The sequence below is a fragment of the Strongylocentrotus purpuratus genome, unplaced genomic scaffold, assembly GCF_000002235.5.
Source record: "Strongylocentrotus purpuratus isolate Spur 01 unplaced genomic scaffold, Spur_5.0 spur5_scaffold_11, whole genome shotgun sequence".
NCBI classification, from domain to species: Eukaryota; Metazoa; Echinodermata; class Echinoidea; order Camarodonta; family Strongylocentrotidae; genus Strongylocentrotus; species Strongylocentrotus purpuratus.
This window is the reverse complement of record NW_022145596.1, coordinates 3,676,710-3,694,455: the sequence shown is the minus strand read 5'-3', so window position 1 is coordinate 3,694,455 and position 17,746 is coordinate 3,676,710. Positions and strand designations below refer to the sequence as shown.

General features: G+C 37.4%; 1 protein-coding gene across 1 annotated transcript in view; it reads left to right on the top strand.

Moving 5' to 3' along the window:
• Positions 1–17,746, top strand: part of LOC583760 (probable phosphorylase b kinase regulatory subunit alpha) — a 49,969-nt gene that overhangs the window by 9,112 nt on the left and 23,111 nt on the right. The window contains exons 9-21 of the mRNA XM_030980397.1: positions 1,286–1,472; positions 2,388–2,522; positions 3,264–3,373; positions 3,891–4,035; positions 4,839–4,994; positions 5,669–6,022; positions 8,726–8,956; positions 12,901–13,052; positions 13,977–14,086; positions 15,058–15,136; positions 16,112–16,348; positions 16,829–16,958; positions 17,486–17,584. Of these exons, the coding sequence (XP_030836257.1) occupies positions 1,286–1,472; positions 2,388–2,522; positions 3,264–3,373; positions 3,891–4,035; positions 4,839–4,994; positions 5,669–6,022; positions 8,726–8,956; positions 12,901–13,052; positions 13,977–14,086; positions 15,058–15,136; positions 16,112–16,348; positions 16,829–16,958; positions 17,486–17,584 (2,125 nt within the window). The remainder of the gene's footprint in view (positions 1–1,285; positions 1,473–2,387; positions 2,523–3,263; positions 3,374–3,890; positions 4,036–4,838; positions 4,995–5,668; positions 6,023–8,725; positions 8,957–12,900; positions 13,053–13,976; positions 14,087–15,057; positions 15,137–16,111; positions 16,349–16,828; positions 16,959–17,485; positions 17,585–17,746) is intronic.

Here is a 17,746-nt window from a genome sequence, read left to right as displayed (position 1 = left end):
ACAAATTTCATTACAAACCAATTTGTAATTATGTGCAAATTATTTGATAATAGATTGGATGCTGAAAGCCACAGGAAAGGCTTCACCAGGTACAATTGTTCTTTCTGTATGACCTTCATAAAAAACTTCAATGTGACCTTCAATATGACCTTCTCCATGTTTTACAGGTTGAGCTGGAATACAAGAACCCTGGCAGCCAGGACCGTTTACCCGGTGGTAAGATGCCTCAGCTGTGGGGGCAGTCTCTGTACATCCTGGGATGTCTCATCAGGGAGGGCTTCACCAGGTTCAATTGTCCTCCCTATATGACCTTCATTGTAACCTTCAGAGTGACCTTCAATATGACCTTCTCAATGTTTTTACAGGTCGAGCTTAAATACAAGAACCCAGGCAGCCAGGGCCGTTTACCCGGTGGTAAGATGCCTCAGCTGTGGGGGCAGTCCCTGTACATCCTAGGATGTCTCCTCAGGAAAGGCTTCACCAGGTTCAATTGTCCTCCCTATATGACCTTCATAGTGACCTTCAATATGACCTTCTTTGTGTTTTACAGGTTGAGCTGGAATACAAGAACCCTGGCAGCCAGGACCGTTTACCCGGTGGTAAGATGCCTCAGCTGTGGGGGCAGTCCCTGTACATCCTAGGATGTCTCCTCAGGAAAGGCATCACCAGGTTCAATTGTCCTCCCTATATGACCTTCATAGTGACCTTCAATATGACCTTCTTTGTGTTTTACAGGTTGAGCTGGAATACAAGAACCCTGGCAGCCAGGACCGTTAACCCGGTGGTAAGATGCCTCACCTGTGGGGGCAGTCCTTGTACATCCTTGGCTGTCTCCCTATATGACCTTCATTATGACCTTCAGAGTGACTGTCAATATGACCTTTTCCATATTTTACAGTTCGAGCTTGAATACAAGAACCCTGGCAGCCAGGACCGTTTGCCCGGTGGTAAGATGCTTCAGCTGTGGGGGCAGTCTCTGTACATCCCGGTATGTCTCCTCAGGGAAGGCTTCACCAGGTCCACCTTGTATGACCTTCATTGTATCCTTCAGAGTGACCTTCAATATGACCTTCTCAATGTTTTTACAGGTCGAGCTTAAATACAAGAACCCAGGCAGCCAGGACCGTTTGCCCGGTGGTAAGATGCCTCAGCTGTGGGGACAGTCCCTGTACATCCTGGGCTGTCTCCTTAGGGAAGGCTTCACCAGGTTCAATTGTCCTCCCTCTATGACCTTCATTATGACCTTCAGAGTGACCTTCAATATGACCTTCTCCATGTTTTACAGGTTGAGCTGGAATACAAGAACCCTGGCAGCCAGGACCGTTTACCCGGTGGTAAGATGCCTCAGCTGTGGGGGCAGTCCCTGTACATCCTGGGCTGTCTCCTCAGGGAAGGCTTCATAGCACCGGGTGAGATTGACCCCCTCAACAGACGACTCTCTACGGAACCCAAACCGGATCTTGTCATTCAAGGTATGGTGGAACAGTCGACAAGAATCATGCAAAGCATATCCTAACGCCTATCTGCACTAGTTTGGCCAGGAGGGATTAGACCTCCTTGTGTGGTCACTGGCAGGTGGTTATCTCATCAAATCAGCTCTCAATTAACATAAGAAAAATGGGATCTTGGGGGACCAACAGGTACTGCTTAGGCATTGTTGGCTATATAGAGGCACAGGTAGCTACAAGTAGTGCAGTCCCTCTTTAAAAGACCCTACTGTCTACTCTCAGCATATGTTACATACACTTGTTATAAGCCAAAGCAAAAGAGTTGAAAGTATTCTATATTTAGGGCATTTTATGCAGAGCAGTTTCTTGGAGCACAAGTCCTCATGATTTGTTGGTAACCTTTGCTTTAAATTAACCATGAGAACTTCTAAAACAATATGAGACAAAATGTTTTGGTGTGTAGGTTAGGATTAGCTGCAATTCAACACTTGCTTTGTATAAGACTAGAGTATGAGATAATTCAGTGTTTTGAATAGTGCTGAGAATCAAATGATGAAATGATTTACATTGAGTGTCTGTGTGTTTTGTAGACCTTGCATGTAGTACCTGGTTTTGTATTTGTATTGTAGCCTTGCAGCTTAGTACATCTGTATGAGCATTAAGAGGTCACATGTACTTTTCATTACATATCATATCAATTGTATGACATGGATCTAATTTGATTTTTAGTTCAGGTATCCTATTTTGATTCATGTGTGAGGTCTAATACTCTTGATATTACTCATGATGACATGTATGTCTGACTAACATAATGCCTTCCTTTGTCACTGATGAAAACTTACAGGTGAAAGGGGTTGTGCATGTTTTTCATTTACCTGTGAGCTGTTTTGGCATGTCTAAACTTGGAACCACTTTTTTTGTCCTTCCTAAAATCTTCAGTTGCATTATTGGCCGAAGATAATTACATTCAGGAAAAGATGAAAGAACACGGCATCCAGATCCAGACGGTAGCAGAGGTCGCTCCTATCAAAATACGTCCTGCGAAGGCGCTGTGCAATATAACAAGACTCATGGGTGAGTAATTGAAGTACAGCCAGGTCAAGTGCATTTATGCTTGTATGCATGATCAATTATGTAATTGTAATTGAACACCTGTTATATATTTGATACAATCAGACTGTCTATATTTTTATGTTTGCTCATTTTATTATCTAGAATTTGATTATTCCAAGTGATGGACATTTTACTTTTGATACTCGTATGAATATTTAAATTCTTCATGTCCTTTTATGTATTCTTATTTATTTTTGAAACTTACCAGTACCAGTAGTGTTATATATTATATCAAGGAAATATGGTAGAAAGTTTCTGTGATTATGCTGTGGTCATCTAATCATGAATCTTTACCAGAGAGATTGTATGGCTATTAAGTAAAGCATTATGGTGGTCTACATATATGTTATGCCAGGCATTCATAATAAGATGTTGTAATACATGTCCTTTACTCATGAATTCCACTTTCTTTAGCTTACACGGGTGAACACATGATTTGTTATGATTTTTTTGGACAAGTATTAATTGAACTAATGTCCTTTGGCAAGACATTGATCTACATTTGCCACACTCAACCCAGGTGATGTAAATGGGTACCTGGCAGGAATTAATTCCTTGAAATGCTGGAGCGCTGTATAAAGGGCTGCTAGGCTAAAGCCAGGGTAATAATAAATGTGCCTCGGAATAGAATTATCTAGATACATGGCGCTATAGAAATGCCTATTATTATTATTATCGAATGGATTTACTTCATATATGTAGGTCACAATGATAAACTGGGATTATCTGGAAACGTGAAGAAAGAAGTGGGTATCCTTAGCACCAGTAAACTCTACGCAATCCATGAAAAAATCATAGCTTTTCTACCACAGGTAAGTTATTAATCCTCTTAGTACCACACACTCACTCATCATACACAGAAAATAGATTAAGTTACTGAAAGGAGCCTTTATAATTAGTGTTTTCTTGATTGTATAATGCTGGTCAAAGCTAGGTTCATTCAATTTTTCCTTATGTTTAGGATATGCTTCATAGCATTTAAAAATCCCTGAAACATATTCATTTTAGTTATATATTTTTTTTTAGTGCACATACATATGAATCATGTATTTTCTTTTTAAATATGCAATATTGGATAGCATTAAAACTAAAAGACTTTACATGACTGTGTAGTTGCCACCCATGATGCAGACTTACAGGGCTAAAAGACTACAAAGCAACTCGTAAGAGGGCATCACGCCTCCAATATAAGTAGATCTGTCATTTTACCCTTTCATACCGGTACGTGTATATATATATATCTATAATTTCCATGGCACCATTGTTCTTCAGTTGACCAGTACTTTTTTATATATATATATATTTTTTTTTCCTCTCATCGTGCTTCAGTTCTTGGACCATCATCAGTTCTACCTTGCCCTTGACAATGACCTTCTAGCCAGCATCTGTATGAATGACATGTCCTATCTCAGGTATAACTGGAGAGAGCTAGGTCGACCAACCATGTGCATAGAGGTCAGGCACAGCATGATGGGTAGGTCAAGACCAATTCAGGAGATTGCTGACATCTTGGCCCAAATTCACAAAGGAGGTTTAAATTTAACCCATGGTTTAAATCTTCATTTACATAAACCATGGTATAAAATCAGCGCAAAATAAGCGTGACACAAGTCAGAGGTCCAATATTAGACCATGGGTTATGTAAATGAGGGTTTAAACGATGGGTTAAATTTAAACCTCATTGTGAACTTAGGCCCTTGTGTCTCAGTCATGCTTTTTTAGTTTTTCAAGCCAATCCCATGTCTTCTGTATGAAAAGCATATGCCATATCTATGGTTTTGTCCGATATATATGCACACTTATTATTATCAAGGGGTAGTAAACCTTAAAAGAGACATATTTTGCTATATTAGGGTATGTAGGTTTTCTTTTGAAGCTTGATGTTGCATTTTTATAGCTATTCACTATTATAATTGAATTTGCAGTATACAGCTATGTCTCTTTGAAATAATAACACTGTTATAAAAAGAAATACATGTATTTGATTTGGTTTATATATTCTAATGTTAGAACTTTGCAATTTTTTTAGTTTTTGTTCATGATATTTCATAAAGGCCTATAAAGATGCAGATGCCAATATTTCAAAACCATTTGAATTCTGTAATTTTTAAGATATCTGTATGATTCATATATTTTCCTCTTACAGGTTATATGTATTCTTTAGTCCCCCCCCCCCCCCTTTGCACCCTCTACTTTCCCTCAATTTTATTTTCCTGTTTTTCATTTGTGATCTTTTCATTATCTCCCCCCCATCTCCTCTTTCTTGACCTCTTGCAGAAGATGATGATGTCCAGAGAGCCATGATCAACATCTTTCAAAAGTTTCAATCTGGATATGTGAACGGTGTTCAGGTCCAGTTGAGGAATCTATCTGACATCATCAACACATCATGCATAGAGAAACTAAGCTATCTGGAGGGCTTTTCCACCTCAGGTATTGTAAACTTGTATTCAGTACTACTTAGAACATACGATGAGTGTGACATGATTTTTTTGTGTGTTTTGATAGGCTATCATACCAGCAGAATACCACAATTATGTGGTATATTTTTAAGATCAACCTGAAACTGATCATCCCTTTAAATGATAGTGTTCCCTCTTCTTTCACATTTCTGTGGTAATCATACGATCGCTCAAGGTTTCATTTTGTCAAAGGTGAAGGATACATGTTTAGGTTGTAAATGGGGTTTGAGGTTAATTTCAATTTTTGGTTTAGGGTACGGGTTAGGTGAAGCTACGGTCACAAAGGTTCGTACGAACGATTATTTCGTACAAATCTCCGTTTTTCCATTGTCTTCCCAAATTTCCATTATCTGAAAATCGTTCGTACGGCGTTCGTAGCAGTTCGTAACGGTATTTGTGACCGAGGCTTTAAGGGTTATGTTCAGTGTTGGGTCTAGGGTTGAAGTTAGAAATTTGGTATAAAAAAAAATTTAAAAATCTGTGGTTCCCTCAGGTTTATGCTATCTTATCTTATTTTTCTGCAATCTTATTTTTCAATCTCTTTGACACGCTCTGTCTGTATCTCTCTGCATGTATCTTTACTAACTGTTGATATCTCAGATTACTAACATTCTATTATTATCATTCTTTATGACTACTTTCCAGGTTCAGAACTCTCTCAGGCCCTAGAGCCATCCAGTGACTCCTCTGTCCCCGAGCCTTGCCTACGAGGTGCAAAGCAATTAGACCCCACCGCCTCCCACCACCATCACCACGGCAACCACCATGACCTTCAACATCATCTGCACATCCTGCACCAGGAGCAACTCCAGCAGTCCTCCGATGAAGACGAAGGAGGGATTCACCTCTTGACCTCGACCCCGATAGAGATTCCACGCTCATCATCTATTCACACCTCGGATAAGGGCACGGGAGATAACCCCCGGTCCTCCTCTCGTTTTCATGGCATCGTCCAAAGAACAAGGTCCATCTATATAGAAGAGAGCTCTGCTAATCCAGGTTAGTCAAAAGGGATCTTGCATGATCTATGTCCTTGTTCGGCATGTTGTATTTTAAACCCAGCGCACTCTATACGATCTGACAGCGATCTGATTTTCGAATAAGTCGCAATAACATTTGATATGAACATTCAAGCTTCTAGACTCTAATGATTGATGATTTGAATAGTCATATAATTAATGAAATTAATATTTCAAGGGATTTCAAGCTTCCTTGGAGGAGGAATAGGTAAATCTGCTCAGATTCGTAATGATGTCATACCAGTAGTGCGATTGTATACAATTTGAAGCCGATTCAGCTTTTATTCTGAATAGAAGGCTTAAATGCACTGAAATTGTGGTTGTTAGTATTCTTATCATTATTTAGAACCTGCATCAGAGATTTAGGTTTCTATATATATCTATAATTGTAATTTCTTTGAAAATCGGATCGCAGGAAGATCATATAGCGTGTGGTGGGCTTTAGGGAGAAATGAGGCCTTTGAAGCAACATTCAAACAATACACCAAGGGGAAAGAATGCTTTTTTAAAATGTATTAATAAACCAGTTCACAAAAGATTTTTTTTTTTAATGTTCGCCATAGTTCTTGCGTGAGTTTAGATATAACTACTGATGTATGCAACATAAAGTTTAATTATAACAGGTAAAACAGTTTTTCATTATATGACTTAGAGGGAAAAACCGTTTAGAATCTTGACTACATTTGAAGACAGATCATTTTGTTACAGATAGTGTTTAAAAGTATTACAATATTTTTTAAATGCAGTGTTCAGTATTGACCGTTTTCTTTTTTTGCCTTGTTCGGCAACAAAATTCATTTTCTCAAAATTTGGTAGATAGAGGAAATAAGGCTAGACCTTAGTATCACCAAGATTTCATTTTTTTTTACCTTTTCAGGCACAGTAGACCTAGGAGGATTAATAATATTTATTAATCGATAATCATAATGATAAATCAAATATATTTTTGCAATATAATAATTTTGTGTAAATGTTTTTAATGAAAGTGCATATATATATATATACATATTTATCTATGTCTTGTGTTGTCCAGTCCTTCTTAATTTTATATTATATTTGTATTTGCAACAAATTATACATGTGCTTTCCATTAATACAGTTGTGCGCTTGGTTCAAATGTCTTTAAATCTCTATATGAAGGCTCTTGTATAATCATATATTCTCAATGAACAACTCTTATTTAGGCTTTAGAAAATAGTGTCATTTATACATCTGGACAGAAACTGAATAATTGAATTTGGTTAATTAAGGCTTGTGATGAATTCAATGCAAAGAGATAAATCTAGAACTTGTAGATTTCTAATCATCCTTCCTTCTGCATGCTCTTATAGGCATCATATCTCCTATAGGATCGTATGGTAAGATCAGTTCTTTTTTCTAAGAATGATTTGAAGCAAACATCAAATTGAGCAATAAATTTGTTGTCCATTGCACTCATATGTCATCTCTGCCATGCTATTGAACAATGGGTAAGATGTGTGTCCGCATTACCAATGCCCATGGTTTACTGCACCCAGTATGCTGAGGAAGTCATTCTGGGAATTACAGCTTAAAGCCCGTCAGTACAAGTTTGGCCAGGGGGGATTAGACCTCCCTGCATGGTCTCATCAAATCACTGAGCTCTCACTTAACATAAGAAAAAAGGATCATGGGGGACCAACAGGTACCGCTAATGCATTGTTTGCCATATAGAGGGCGCAAGTAGCTACAAGTAGTACAGTGGGGCTTAAGAGTTCCATCCAGGGGATTCAGAGGAGCTGCCAAATTTAACATATTTTGATACTGAAATCAAGCAAGATTAATGAAATGAGCAATTGCATTCTTGGGTATTCTCACAAGCTGATCACACAAAACATTTTTCATAGAGTAAGGCACGATTTGCCACCAATCAAAACTCACTCATTTTGATGCAATATTTCTTGACATTTTGCAAATCTTCATCGTGAAATTCAAGTTCTCATTCATCCATCAAGTTAAATATAATTTTTGTTGTAGTGCTTCTTGATAGATCTACATCCACATCCACCTTTGCCATGTTTAAATAATTTGCTTCAAGATCTAGGATTTTAGACGAAAATCAATATGTTTGTAGATGTACAGTATCTGTGTTTTAGCATCTATAGTGATTGTGATTTTAGTAGATTTTAGTCTCTGTGATCACCTCATGTCCAATTTGAGCAAAAGTGGTGGGTAATATTTTCCAACTTTTGTTTTAATTTCTCTCCATTGAATGATAACACCTGTGTAGTACTCTATTCATGTTAAAAAGGAGTCGGTCTGGTGAAAATGATTTCAAAATTTACTTTTTAGGTTTATTTTTAGAAGGGGTTATCAATTTAGGCTAACATGTAGTTAGTATCAATCATTGGTTTAAGGAGAGTCCATCCTGGGGCTAGAAGCTACATTGCTGAGATACTCTGAAAATTTATTTTAAACAATATTTTCTCTTGTAAAGAATGTGAAACTAAAATAATTCAAATCCAGAAGAAGTTTACCAACGCTCTTGCAAATCAATATACTGCTGCTGTAGTACTTATCACTAACTGTAGAAAGGAAATTGTATGTTTTTGTTGTATGTAATGAGTGCATAGAATATGAATGAAAATGAAAGTTGCATCAGTTGTATTTATAAGCTTTCCTGTTATTGGTATTCCAATACTCTGTGCTTCTCCACGACCACTAGATACACGGCCGCTCATGTACCTTTTGAATCGCAAGGCCTCCATTCACTTTAACATGCCCTCCATACGTCATGTGGAGTCCCCCACGCTCACCCACATCAGAGAGCAGTTCATTGAGCAACAAAAGCAACAAGAACAAGAGCACCATCATCATCAGCATCATCCTAAGCTTAAGCGGGAAGGCAGCGTGGAGTCGTACACGACCCCGTATACGACCTCCTTGCTACAAGAAGGTAACACGATCGAGGAGGATGACGATGAAGTGTTTGACTCGTCCCCTACTCTGGTATTAGACCTTCCTGATAAAAGCTCCTCTCCCACCAGCAGCAGCTGCAGCAGCTGCTGCAGCGGTACGATTTGCTCGCTATTAAAAGAAACAAACTCATTCTTACCAAATTCCATTTGTCTGCAGTGCAATACTAATAGCTAGGAGTCAATTGGTTTAGGCTGCATCTTGCATTTGGAGGGGGGAGGGGCCATTTTCATCCTCATAATTTTCTTTTTTTAGAGGGCCTCTGAGGGTTCGGATTTGATTCATTACAAAGGAGTATTCATCAAAAATCCATAAAATATCATTATGCATGATTTCTTGGATTTTTAATTTGTTTTTACATGGAGAAGGGAATTCTGTATTTCCCACGATCTTTGTTTTTTAAAATAATTCTACCCAATTTGAGTAGCAACTTTGTGTTTAGTATCAATAATAAAATCAAATTGTAAAATAGCGAAAATTTTGCATTGCTGTTTAGATGTACATTCCATTTTCACATTGGTTGCAAAAATTCATTATCCTATGAGATGCCCCTAGTAACCCAATATCCAATAATCTAGAATAAAATGCAGTGAGGGGGGGGGGGGGATGTTGAACTGATGAAATATATCTAAGGCAATTTTAATCTCACTTTAACAAAAACAATATCATTTTAAAATGATCCCGCAACATGTAGTTGCACATAAAATAAGATTAGATCGCCAATAGAGCATGGACAAATATTGTTTCTATGTAATATTAAGTGTTAGAGGATTCTTAAACACTGAACAGTGACTAATAGCTGAATTGTTTTCAAATTAATCATGGATGCTTTGCAGTTTTATTGACTGTGTAATCGCATGAAGCCAGATTTAGCAAAACATTGACAACTTTTCCATTCTTTTTAGTTCAAATTTTTATGATCAATTGAGTTTGTTTGCATATTTGGTTTCTGACACCCCTATATTTTTTTTCTTCCAATCTTTCTTTCAATTTTTGTTGGAAATTTTTTCAAGGTAAACATGAAATATTATGTTTATGCAGTGTACTCATTTTATCTTCCTATTTTTTGCAATATGATTTATATTTTATGAATATTACTTGTACTATTTTGGTAAATAATTATCATGTAAAAAGTCTTTGTAAAAGAAAAAAAAATGTCTTTAAATATTTTATACCAATTAATTTGTTAATGACCATCCTTAAGAATCATAAAATTGGGGGATAAGGCAATTGTTACAGCTTAATTGGTATTGTATTTGTGAGTGTGCAGATTGATGTGCTTCTGCTCCCTCCTCCCCCTCTCTCTCCGCCTCTTCTCTCCCCGCCCTCTCTTTCTTTCTCTCTCTCTCTCCCTCCCACTCTATCATGTCTCTCTCCCCTCCCTCCACCCCCTCTCTCCTCCCTCCACCCTCTCTCTCTCTCTCTCTCTCTCTCTCTCTCTCTCTCTCTTCCTCCCTCTCTCTGTCTTTGTCTCTGTCTCTCTTCATCTTTATTTCTGTCTCTTTTTCTCCTATTCTTTTTTTAACTCTGTTTCAGTTCCTCTTAATCTCTCTCCACTCTATAAAAGTAGGTGCATAAAGTGAATTAGTAGTGGGGGTTACTGACTCTCACAGGTTTTGTAATTGCAGAATGTGCAGTATCTTAAATGCTTCCTGTTATCAATGGCAGCTATTAAATGGCTGAGTGCGTAGTTAGGCCTTGCCTTCACTCTATCTCTGTCCGCAAGTGTGCTATCTGCAGGGGCTGTTGAAGGCAGGCCACCACCCTTTTGGCATCTCCAAAAGTATTTTAATTTGGGACTTTCCAAGAAGTTTAAACAAGCCTAGCATCCTTCTTTTGGCACCCTTTCACTTTGGACCCCTTTCACTTTGGACCTGGATTATATAGTCGCACTTTTGTATCCTCTGTCACTGGTCTGTAGATTGGTATTACTTTGTTGAATTTGACAATGTTGGACAATGCAATGCATTAAAACTTAAAGCGCACAGTAACTGATGTAGCCCCTCTCTTTTGGAAGTTGTAGCAGTCCAGTGCACTTAGCTATGCACCTGTATGAAAGATTTTAATTATCTTTTGATAATTTCCTGATGTAGTTTCTAGCTAAAAGTGTATGTGTATAGATGTTAGAATCACAATTCCAGAGTATTGCACACCTCCAGTAGTGTGTATTAGATGTATATACCACATATGAAGATTCTAGGCCTGTGATTGGTCAAAACTGCAAGCATGAAATTCCCTACTGACTGCTGGGCAGTATAGCAAAAGATATTAAGCGGGCATAGTTCTACTTACAATGTACAATGCTAGGATGCAATGGTTATGCATGAAGTTAACAATGGATACACACAGTGAGACTCTACAAATAAATAGATTTTGACAGGCACATTTTGTTGAAATATTTTTTTTTTGAGAATTGACACAGGGATGCGGTATATAAAACAAATATTGACGACCGGTACTTATTCTTCAGCTCACGTTTAAAACTATATCTCCTCTGTGATTTTGAGACTGCACTACACCCCTCAAATTTGTCTCAGGTCACAGTGCAGTTTCGAGATCACCTTTGGCAATAGTTTTAACCGTGTCCCTCAAAGCGTTCAATATTTGTATATTAGATAATAGTTAGTTCCTCCGTCCTGCAATTTTTAAAAGCACACTTACTATCACCCAAGATATATTGCATGTGCTGTAACAGGTGTAACTTATAAGTAGTGTTGTAACCAGCTATCACAATATTTAATGTAACATCTTTAAGTAATAGTACACTGTTTATTTTTAATTTAATTTGCTTTTGTTATGAATATTGTAACTACATGTACAGAAATGGCTTCTGTGATACTCATATTTTTTATAGCAGTAACCTGAAATTTAAATAACTTGCACAGATTGTAAAGCATGCATATCTTTACAGATTATCTGCTTCTGATCTGGGCCCTGTTTTACAAAACTTGTTATCAATATTAACCAGTTACAGTAATTGATATAAGCTGCAGAAATCATTGTATTTGATGGGCTGAGATTGAAATTATTATAAGATATCAGCCTTTGTTACTGATAGCAAGTTTTGTGAAACGGGGTCCTGGTGGAAACTCATTCCTAAAAGTTGTTCTGCTTCAGGCTTGCTTGCTTGCAGATTGATACACCCACAATGATGCTTGCTTGTATACAAGTATGGTAGCATATCAATATAGGCAATGGTTGTAAATAATGACAATTTGATGCATGTTTCTCTATATAGTGTCTTAAAAAATAAATATATTTAAAAGAATTGTAGTTATGATCAACTTATGTTTTTAATTTTCAGCTGATACACAATTTGGTGATGGTCCTGTGTACCTAATAGGGGTGTTCACTGATGTGTCTTTGGAGATGGAAGAACAATATTTTCAATTTGTTCTGTCTGTTTAATATTATATCTAATCTCTACAGGGTCCTGGTGTGTGTACTATGTTTGTGTGTGCGTTTGTTTTGTTTTATTTTGTTTATTTCTGTTCTTTTCAAGTGCATGATTTTGATTTTCATCTACAGATATAATGCTGTGCTACTATTATGCTCATTGTGACATTTTTCATTAGAATTTTTTTGTTTAATGATTCAAATAGCTAACATAAATTTCATTTTTTCAAAGGAAAGTAGCAAGTTTTAAAAAGAATGTACACAAAATTTCACCTTTCACCTTCACCCTTCCAACAATCTCTGTTTCATTGTCACGGAAATTTGTTCTCTCCATTGCTGAAGCAATACATTGTTTTAGTTCAATATTTAGAAGAAACAGATTCTCAGTTCAACCTATTGATAGAACAATCAAGGTATTAATGCTATATTTTCTCATCGTATCATCATGTATTCATGCTATATTGAATGTCAGAATTGTCAGAAAGCAGAAATTTATTTCATCTTCATTGTTACATTCCAATATTTCAGATGATACGGACTCGCATGAAACTGTCTTTGAAAATACTGGCATTGAAATTCCGCTCTCGTCATCTCCGGGTAAATTTCACCTCCGTCCCGACGCTGATGGGTCGTTTGGCTCCCCTATGAAGAGGACGCCATCTTGGTTTGAGTACAAGGAGGTTAGTTTTGCCTGAAAAGATAAGATTATGACGAAGATAAGGTGTAGTGTGTCCCTTAAAGGGATCCGGTAACTTTGTCTCAGATTCTGAAACAAAATCCTGGATTTAGCTCATGCTGCAATGATAATTATAAACCTTTAGGTCAGTCAGGAATCCCATGACTTTTACAAGCCGATCGCCTGTCTGGTTATCAAGATAGTTACGATTGGAAATCGAAATTTCATTTTTCGTTTTCCTAACGGTTTTCTTAACACTACAGCCTATTGGGGGAAAACGAGTATGGTAAAACCGGTCAAAGATTTTTTACTTTTTTGAGGCACTTCTTGATCATTTTGAAGTGCAATTTTTTTAGGGCTTCAATATTACACCATATCACAGACACTGATAACACATAGGGCCATGCATCTCAGATTTAACATTGTTAAACGATGCCTTTAAGCATTGTTCGAGGATTCAGTCAATTCACGTCAATTAATCTTTCAAGGCATGCTGAAACTCACCAAAAAAATTATGAAATGTTTCAGTATTGTATTGAGGAGATGAAGTCTTTAAAATGGAGAGACAGATAGCCCAAGAAATGGGAACTGTGAGTCTACTTTTGGAAGTAAGTGACTGAAGATCACACACAAGATATGAGCTTCAAGGGAATTATTCATTTACCATTCACTCATAACTGGTGTGTGTGTGTGTGTGTCATGTCAGATCTCTCAAAACCTGGAAGGAGACACTAGAAGAAGATTTGAGAGAATCTGACCTCACCCAAGCAGATGCTGCAGACTGGAAGTCTTTGAGAAGAGCCATCAGGGAAATGAAACCTCCAACCCCACAGTGTGGAGAAAATAGACGCTAAGCTATGATGACGACGTGTCTCTTAATCATTTGTGTATTTTCTTTTCATTCTCTTAATTTCTTAATTTGTAATAGTTGGAAGAGATCTATAAAGGCCAGGAGGCTGCCCAGTTAGTCCAACAGCTTCAGGAGTCAGACTCTCTGCATGAACAGGCTGACATAGTGCACTACCTGTATGAGTCAAAGTGAGTATGTTCATTAGATTACATTACTTTTCTGTGATATTGCTCCATGCTTAGGGTTTCCATGGTCATAGAAAAAGCCGGAAAGTCATTGGAAAATAAATTCTACTGGAAAATCATAGAAAGTCATGGAAAATTTGTTTCCCCCAAAGTCATTAAAAGTCTAGGAAATTTTGAGGGGGGGGGGGGCGCAGAGACCATCACAAACAAGAAAAAATATATGTTACTGTGTGGTAGCCATACACCGCTTGGATGCCGCATCCCATATCAAAATGGTAGTTATCGGGTCACGGGAAAAGGCAAAAGTGGGTCATGGAAAGTCATGGAATTTAGTTCTCAACTTCCTGTGGGAACCCTGTCACATGTACATAGTCATGTTGAGTAATGTTCATTAGATATTAAACATTAGGTGAAGTTTGTTAGACATTGTTCACTCTCTCTATGAGTCAAAGACTTCCAATCCAATCCAGGGGTTGTAGTAGAACCTCATGCAACAAATGTAATTCTGTAGATCAGGGACCCGTTTCACAAAGCCTTTTTTTCAATAACAAATGACAAAAATCAGTGACAAATCTGCTGATAACCAACCAGAAGCAAGGATTTCACGAGCTTAAAGAAAAACTGTCATTTGTCACTGATGACAGGTTTTGTGAAATGGGGCCCTGATACATATATTGCTCATAGTGTAGCATGGAAAATCTTTACCCTGCTTTAAAACTCACTGGCACAAAAAATTGTTTAATACCAAGACAATGCTTGGTTTAATGCCGTTTTAAAATAGAAAGCATAAAATGATGTATATTAACATTATGGAATGATATTTTTGATTGGCCAGTGATGTGATTTGTGTCAGTAAAGGGAATTCTTGTCTCCACAGTGACATGGAACAGAAATAGTACATCATCATCATGAATGTGTGTGGATTGTGCATAGAATCCCACTTAACTACTTATTTAATTCAACATTCTTTTTAGGGGTATGGATTGGGACACAAAAATCAATGGTAAACCTGGAGTGACTGTCAAGGCATTGATTGAGGAGCTTTATTACAAGGTGAGACGAAAAATCAACCTAATTTAAATGATTCTCATTCAACCCATTAGTAGCTTAAAACCTGTCTGCACTACTTGTAGCTACTTGCGCCCTCTATATTGCAAACAATGCCTAAGCGGTACCTGTTGGTCCCACATGATCCACTTTTTCTTATGTTAATTGAGAGCTGATTTGAAAAGATAACCATATGTCAGTGACCATGCTGGCAGGTCCAATCCCTCCTGGCAAAACTAGTGCAGACAGGCTTTAATGGATTCTTTTCTGTCAGCTAATACAAGAACTGTCTGATTGCATTGGACAAGTGGGGTTAATAAATTAGTCAAATGAGGGTTATAATATTTTTTTGGATGAAGATGTAGTTTATTTTTATTGTTGTCTTTGATTATGTCATTAGTACTGATACTACTGTTTTAGTTTCAATTTCTACCATTATTACTTTTGATATCTTTGTAAGATTAGTCAGTTTTGCTTGAATGGGAAGCAGAGATACACTACCTGTACATGTACCTTCTGCGTTCATTCCCTCAAAAGGAAAAGGGTATTTTTTATTGATTCACTCCTGTGGTCAGTATGATGCTGTTTTATTCATGTAATGAACTTTTCAATCAGATTCATCTATAGCCTAGCATCTGATTTGTTATGATGCCTTCATTATCATGAACTAGAAAACCACTTGTACAGTCATGTTTCGTCAAACCAAGGACAGTCAAACCTGCTATAGTGACCACCTGTCTATAATTCCTCTTGTCTACAAAGACCAAATTTTTTGTTTCCTTTGAAAATGGTTTCCCATTGAAACATGTTTTGAAGGAACCTGTCTACAAAGACCACGTTTTGTGTTTCCCTTGGGTGGTCGCTATAGACAGGTTTGACTGTATTGTCTTCTATCTTCTGTATATGTTATACGCACGTTTGTGCATATATGCAAGACTGATTGTGGTGTTTCCCATTTGTTCATCTACTTTATCCCTGCAGAGTGCCCATCACAAGACATGGTCCGTGGTGCGTCACACGGCCGGTATCCTATGCAAGAGGGTGGAGCACCTTGCCAAGTCAGTGACTGACCTCTTAGTAAGGCAGAAGCAGGTGTCAGTGGGTCTACCCCCAGAGCCCAGGGAGAAGATCATCACTGCTCCCCTCCCACCGGAGGAACTAGAGACACTCATCTATGAGGCCTGCGGAGAGGATCGCAGCTCGGCTGTGCTTACACAGGTAAATTACAGAGAGACAATGGTTCTACGATATGTGCTGTGGTGACAGGTCCTCCATGGTCAATTTGCCACACTCTTTTTCAATCTCAGGACCCAACACTTTACCTCACTACAACTATACCCCAGTAGGAAATATACCCCATTGTTTCCAGGCGACTAGAGGGATTTAATACTTTCAAATATTTGTTTAAATATCTCTGATACCTTTTGTATTATAAGATCATTTCAATCAAATCTTTTGAAATTTTATTTCATTCTTTTTATGGTGTCTTCATGGGTATTAATTGGGATTTCTACTCCCTTTCCTTTTTCAATCACCTTTCTCTCCTCTTCTTTCATTTCTCCTATAGTTCATCTTTCCATCATACTTTTTATTCTCAGTTTAACAAACAAAATTGTTTAGACGCTTTTTGTTCTGTAAACATTTTTCCCTTAGTTTGAAGTATTTTATTTTCATTTTATTCTCTCTCCTCCTGCTCAGGAATTACTGATCTACCTCTCCATGTTCATCTGTACGGAGCCAAACCTCTTCACTGAGATGTTGAGATTGAGGGTGGGACTGATCGTACAGGTCATGACCTCTGAACTTGCTAGAGCCATGGAATGTGAAGGTAACGACCCCAAGAAATATAATGTAATAATAATAATAATGATAACATGATAATGTTGGCTTCTTGTAGTCGTTATGCCTATCATGCCAATATTTTCTTGGTGTTCCTTTATTTTCCTCACTTTAACCCTGTTGTCACTATATAATGCTTGAACTTATTTGATTCCATTTAATTTCTTAATAACATACATTTTTCAAAGACTCCGGCTGGATATCTTGCTTAGTTAGTTTTCAATCACTTGAAGAACTCAGAGACTGAACTGCATTTCAACCTTAGGACAACAAGCATGTGAAACAAATTAAAAGCATGAATCAGTTTATGATTTCCAAGTGATATAGCAAAATAAATGATTTTTGCACAGAACAGATGATCCCTTTCAACCATCTTCTATGTTTTGAACAACTTCAATTTTTTGTTTATGTGCAACAGCATCTCACTGCTATCCTTCTTTTGAATATATGTCATTATGCATATCATTACTCATTTCCCTCCATTTAAAATCAAATTGCTTTACTCCTTTCTTGCAGTGAATGAAGCATATGAGCAGCTGGTGACATTAAGTCCTTTTGAAATTAAGGATCTTCTGCATCACATCCTCAGCAGTAGAGAATTCATGGTCAACACAAGTAAGACATTATTCTTTTTTTTCTTATATTGATTATTTGCTTATTTTCATTGATATATTTATGTCAGTTACATCATTTATGATCCTGTCTCCCCCATCACTTTTTATCATATGATCAAAGGCTTTTCTTATTCAGTGGTTGTTTGGTCATAATGGGACATTC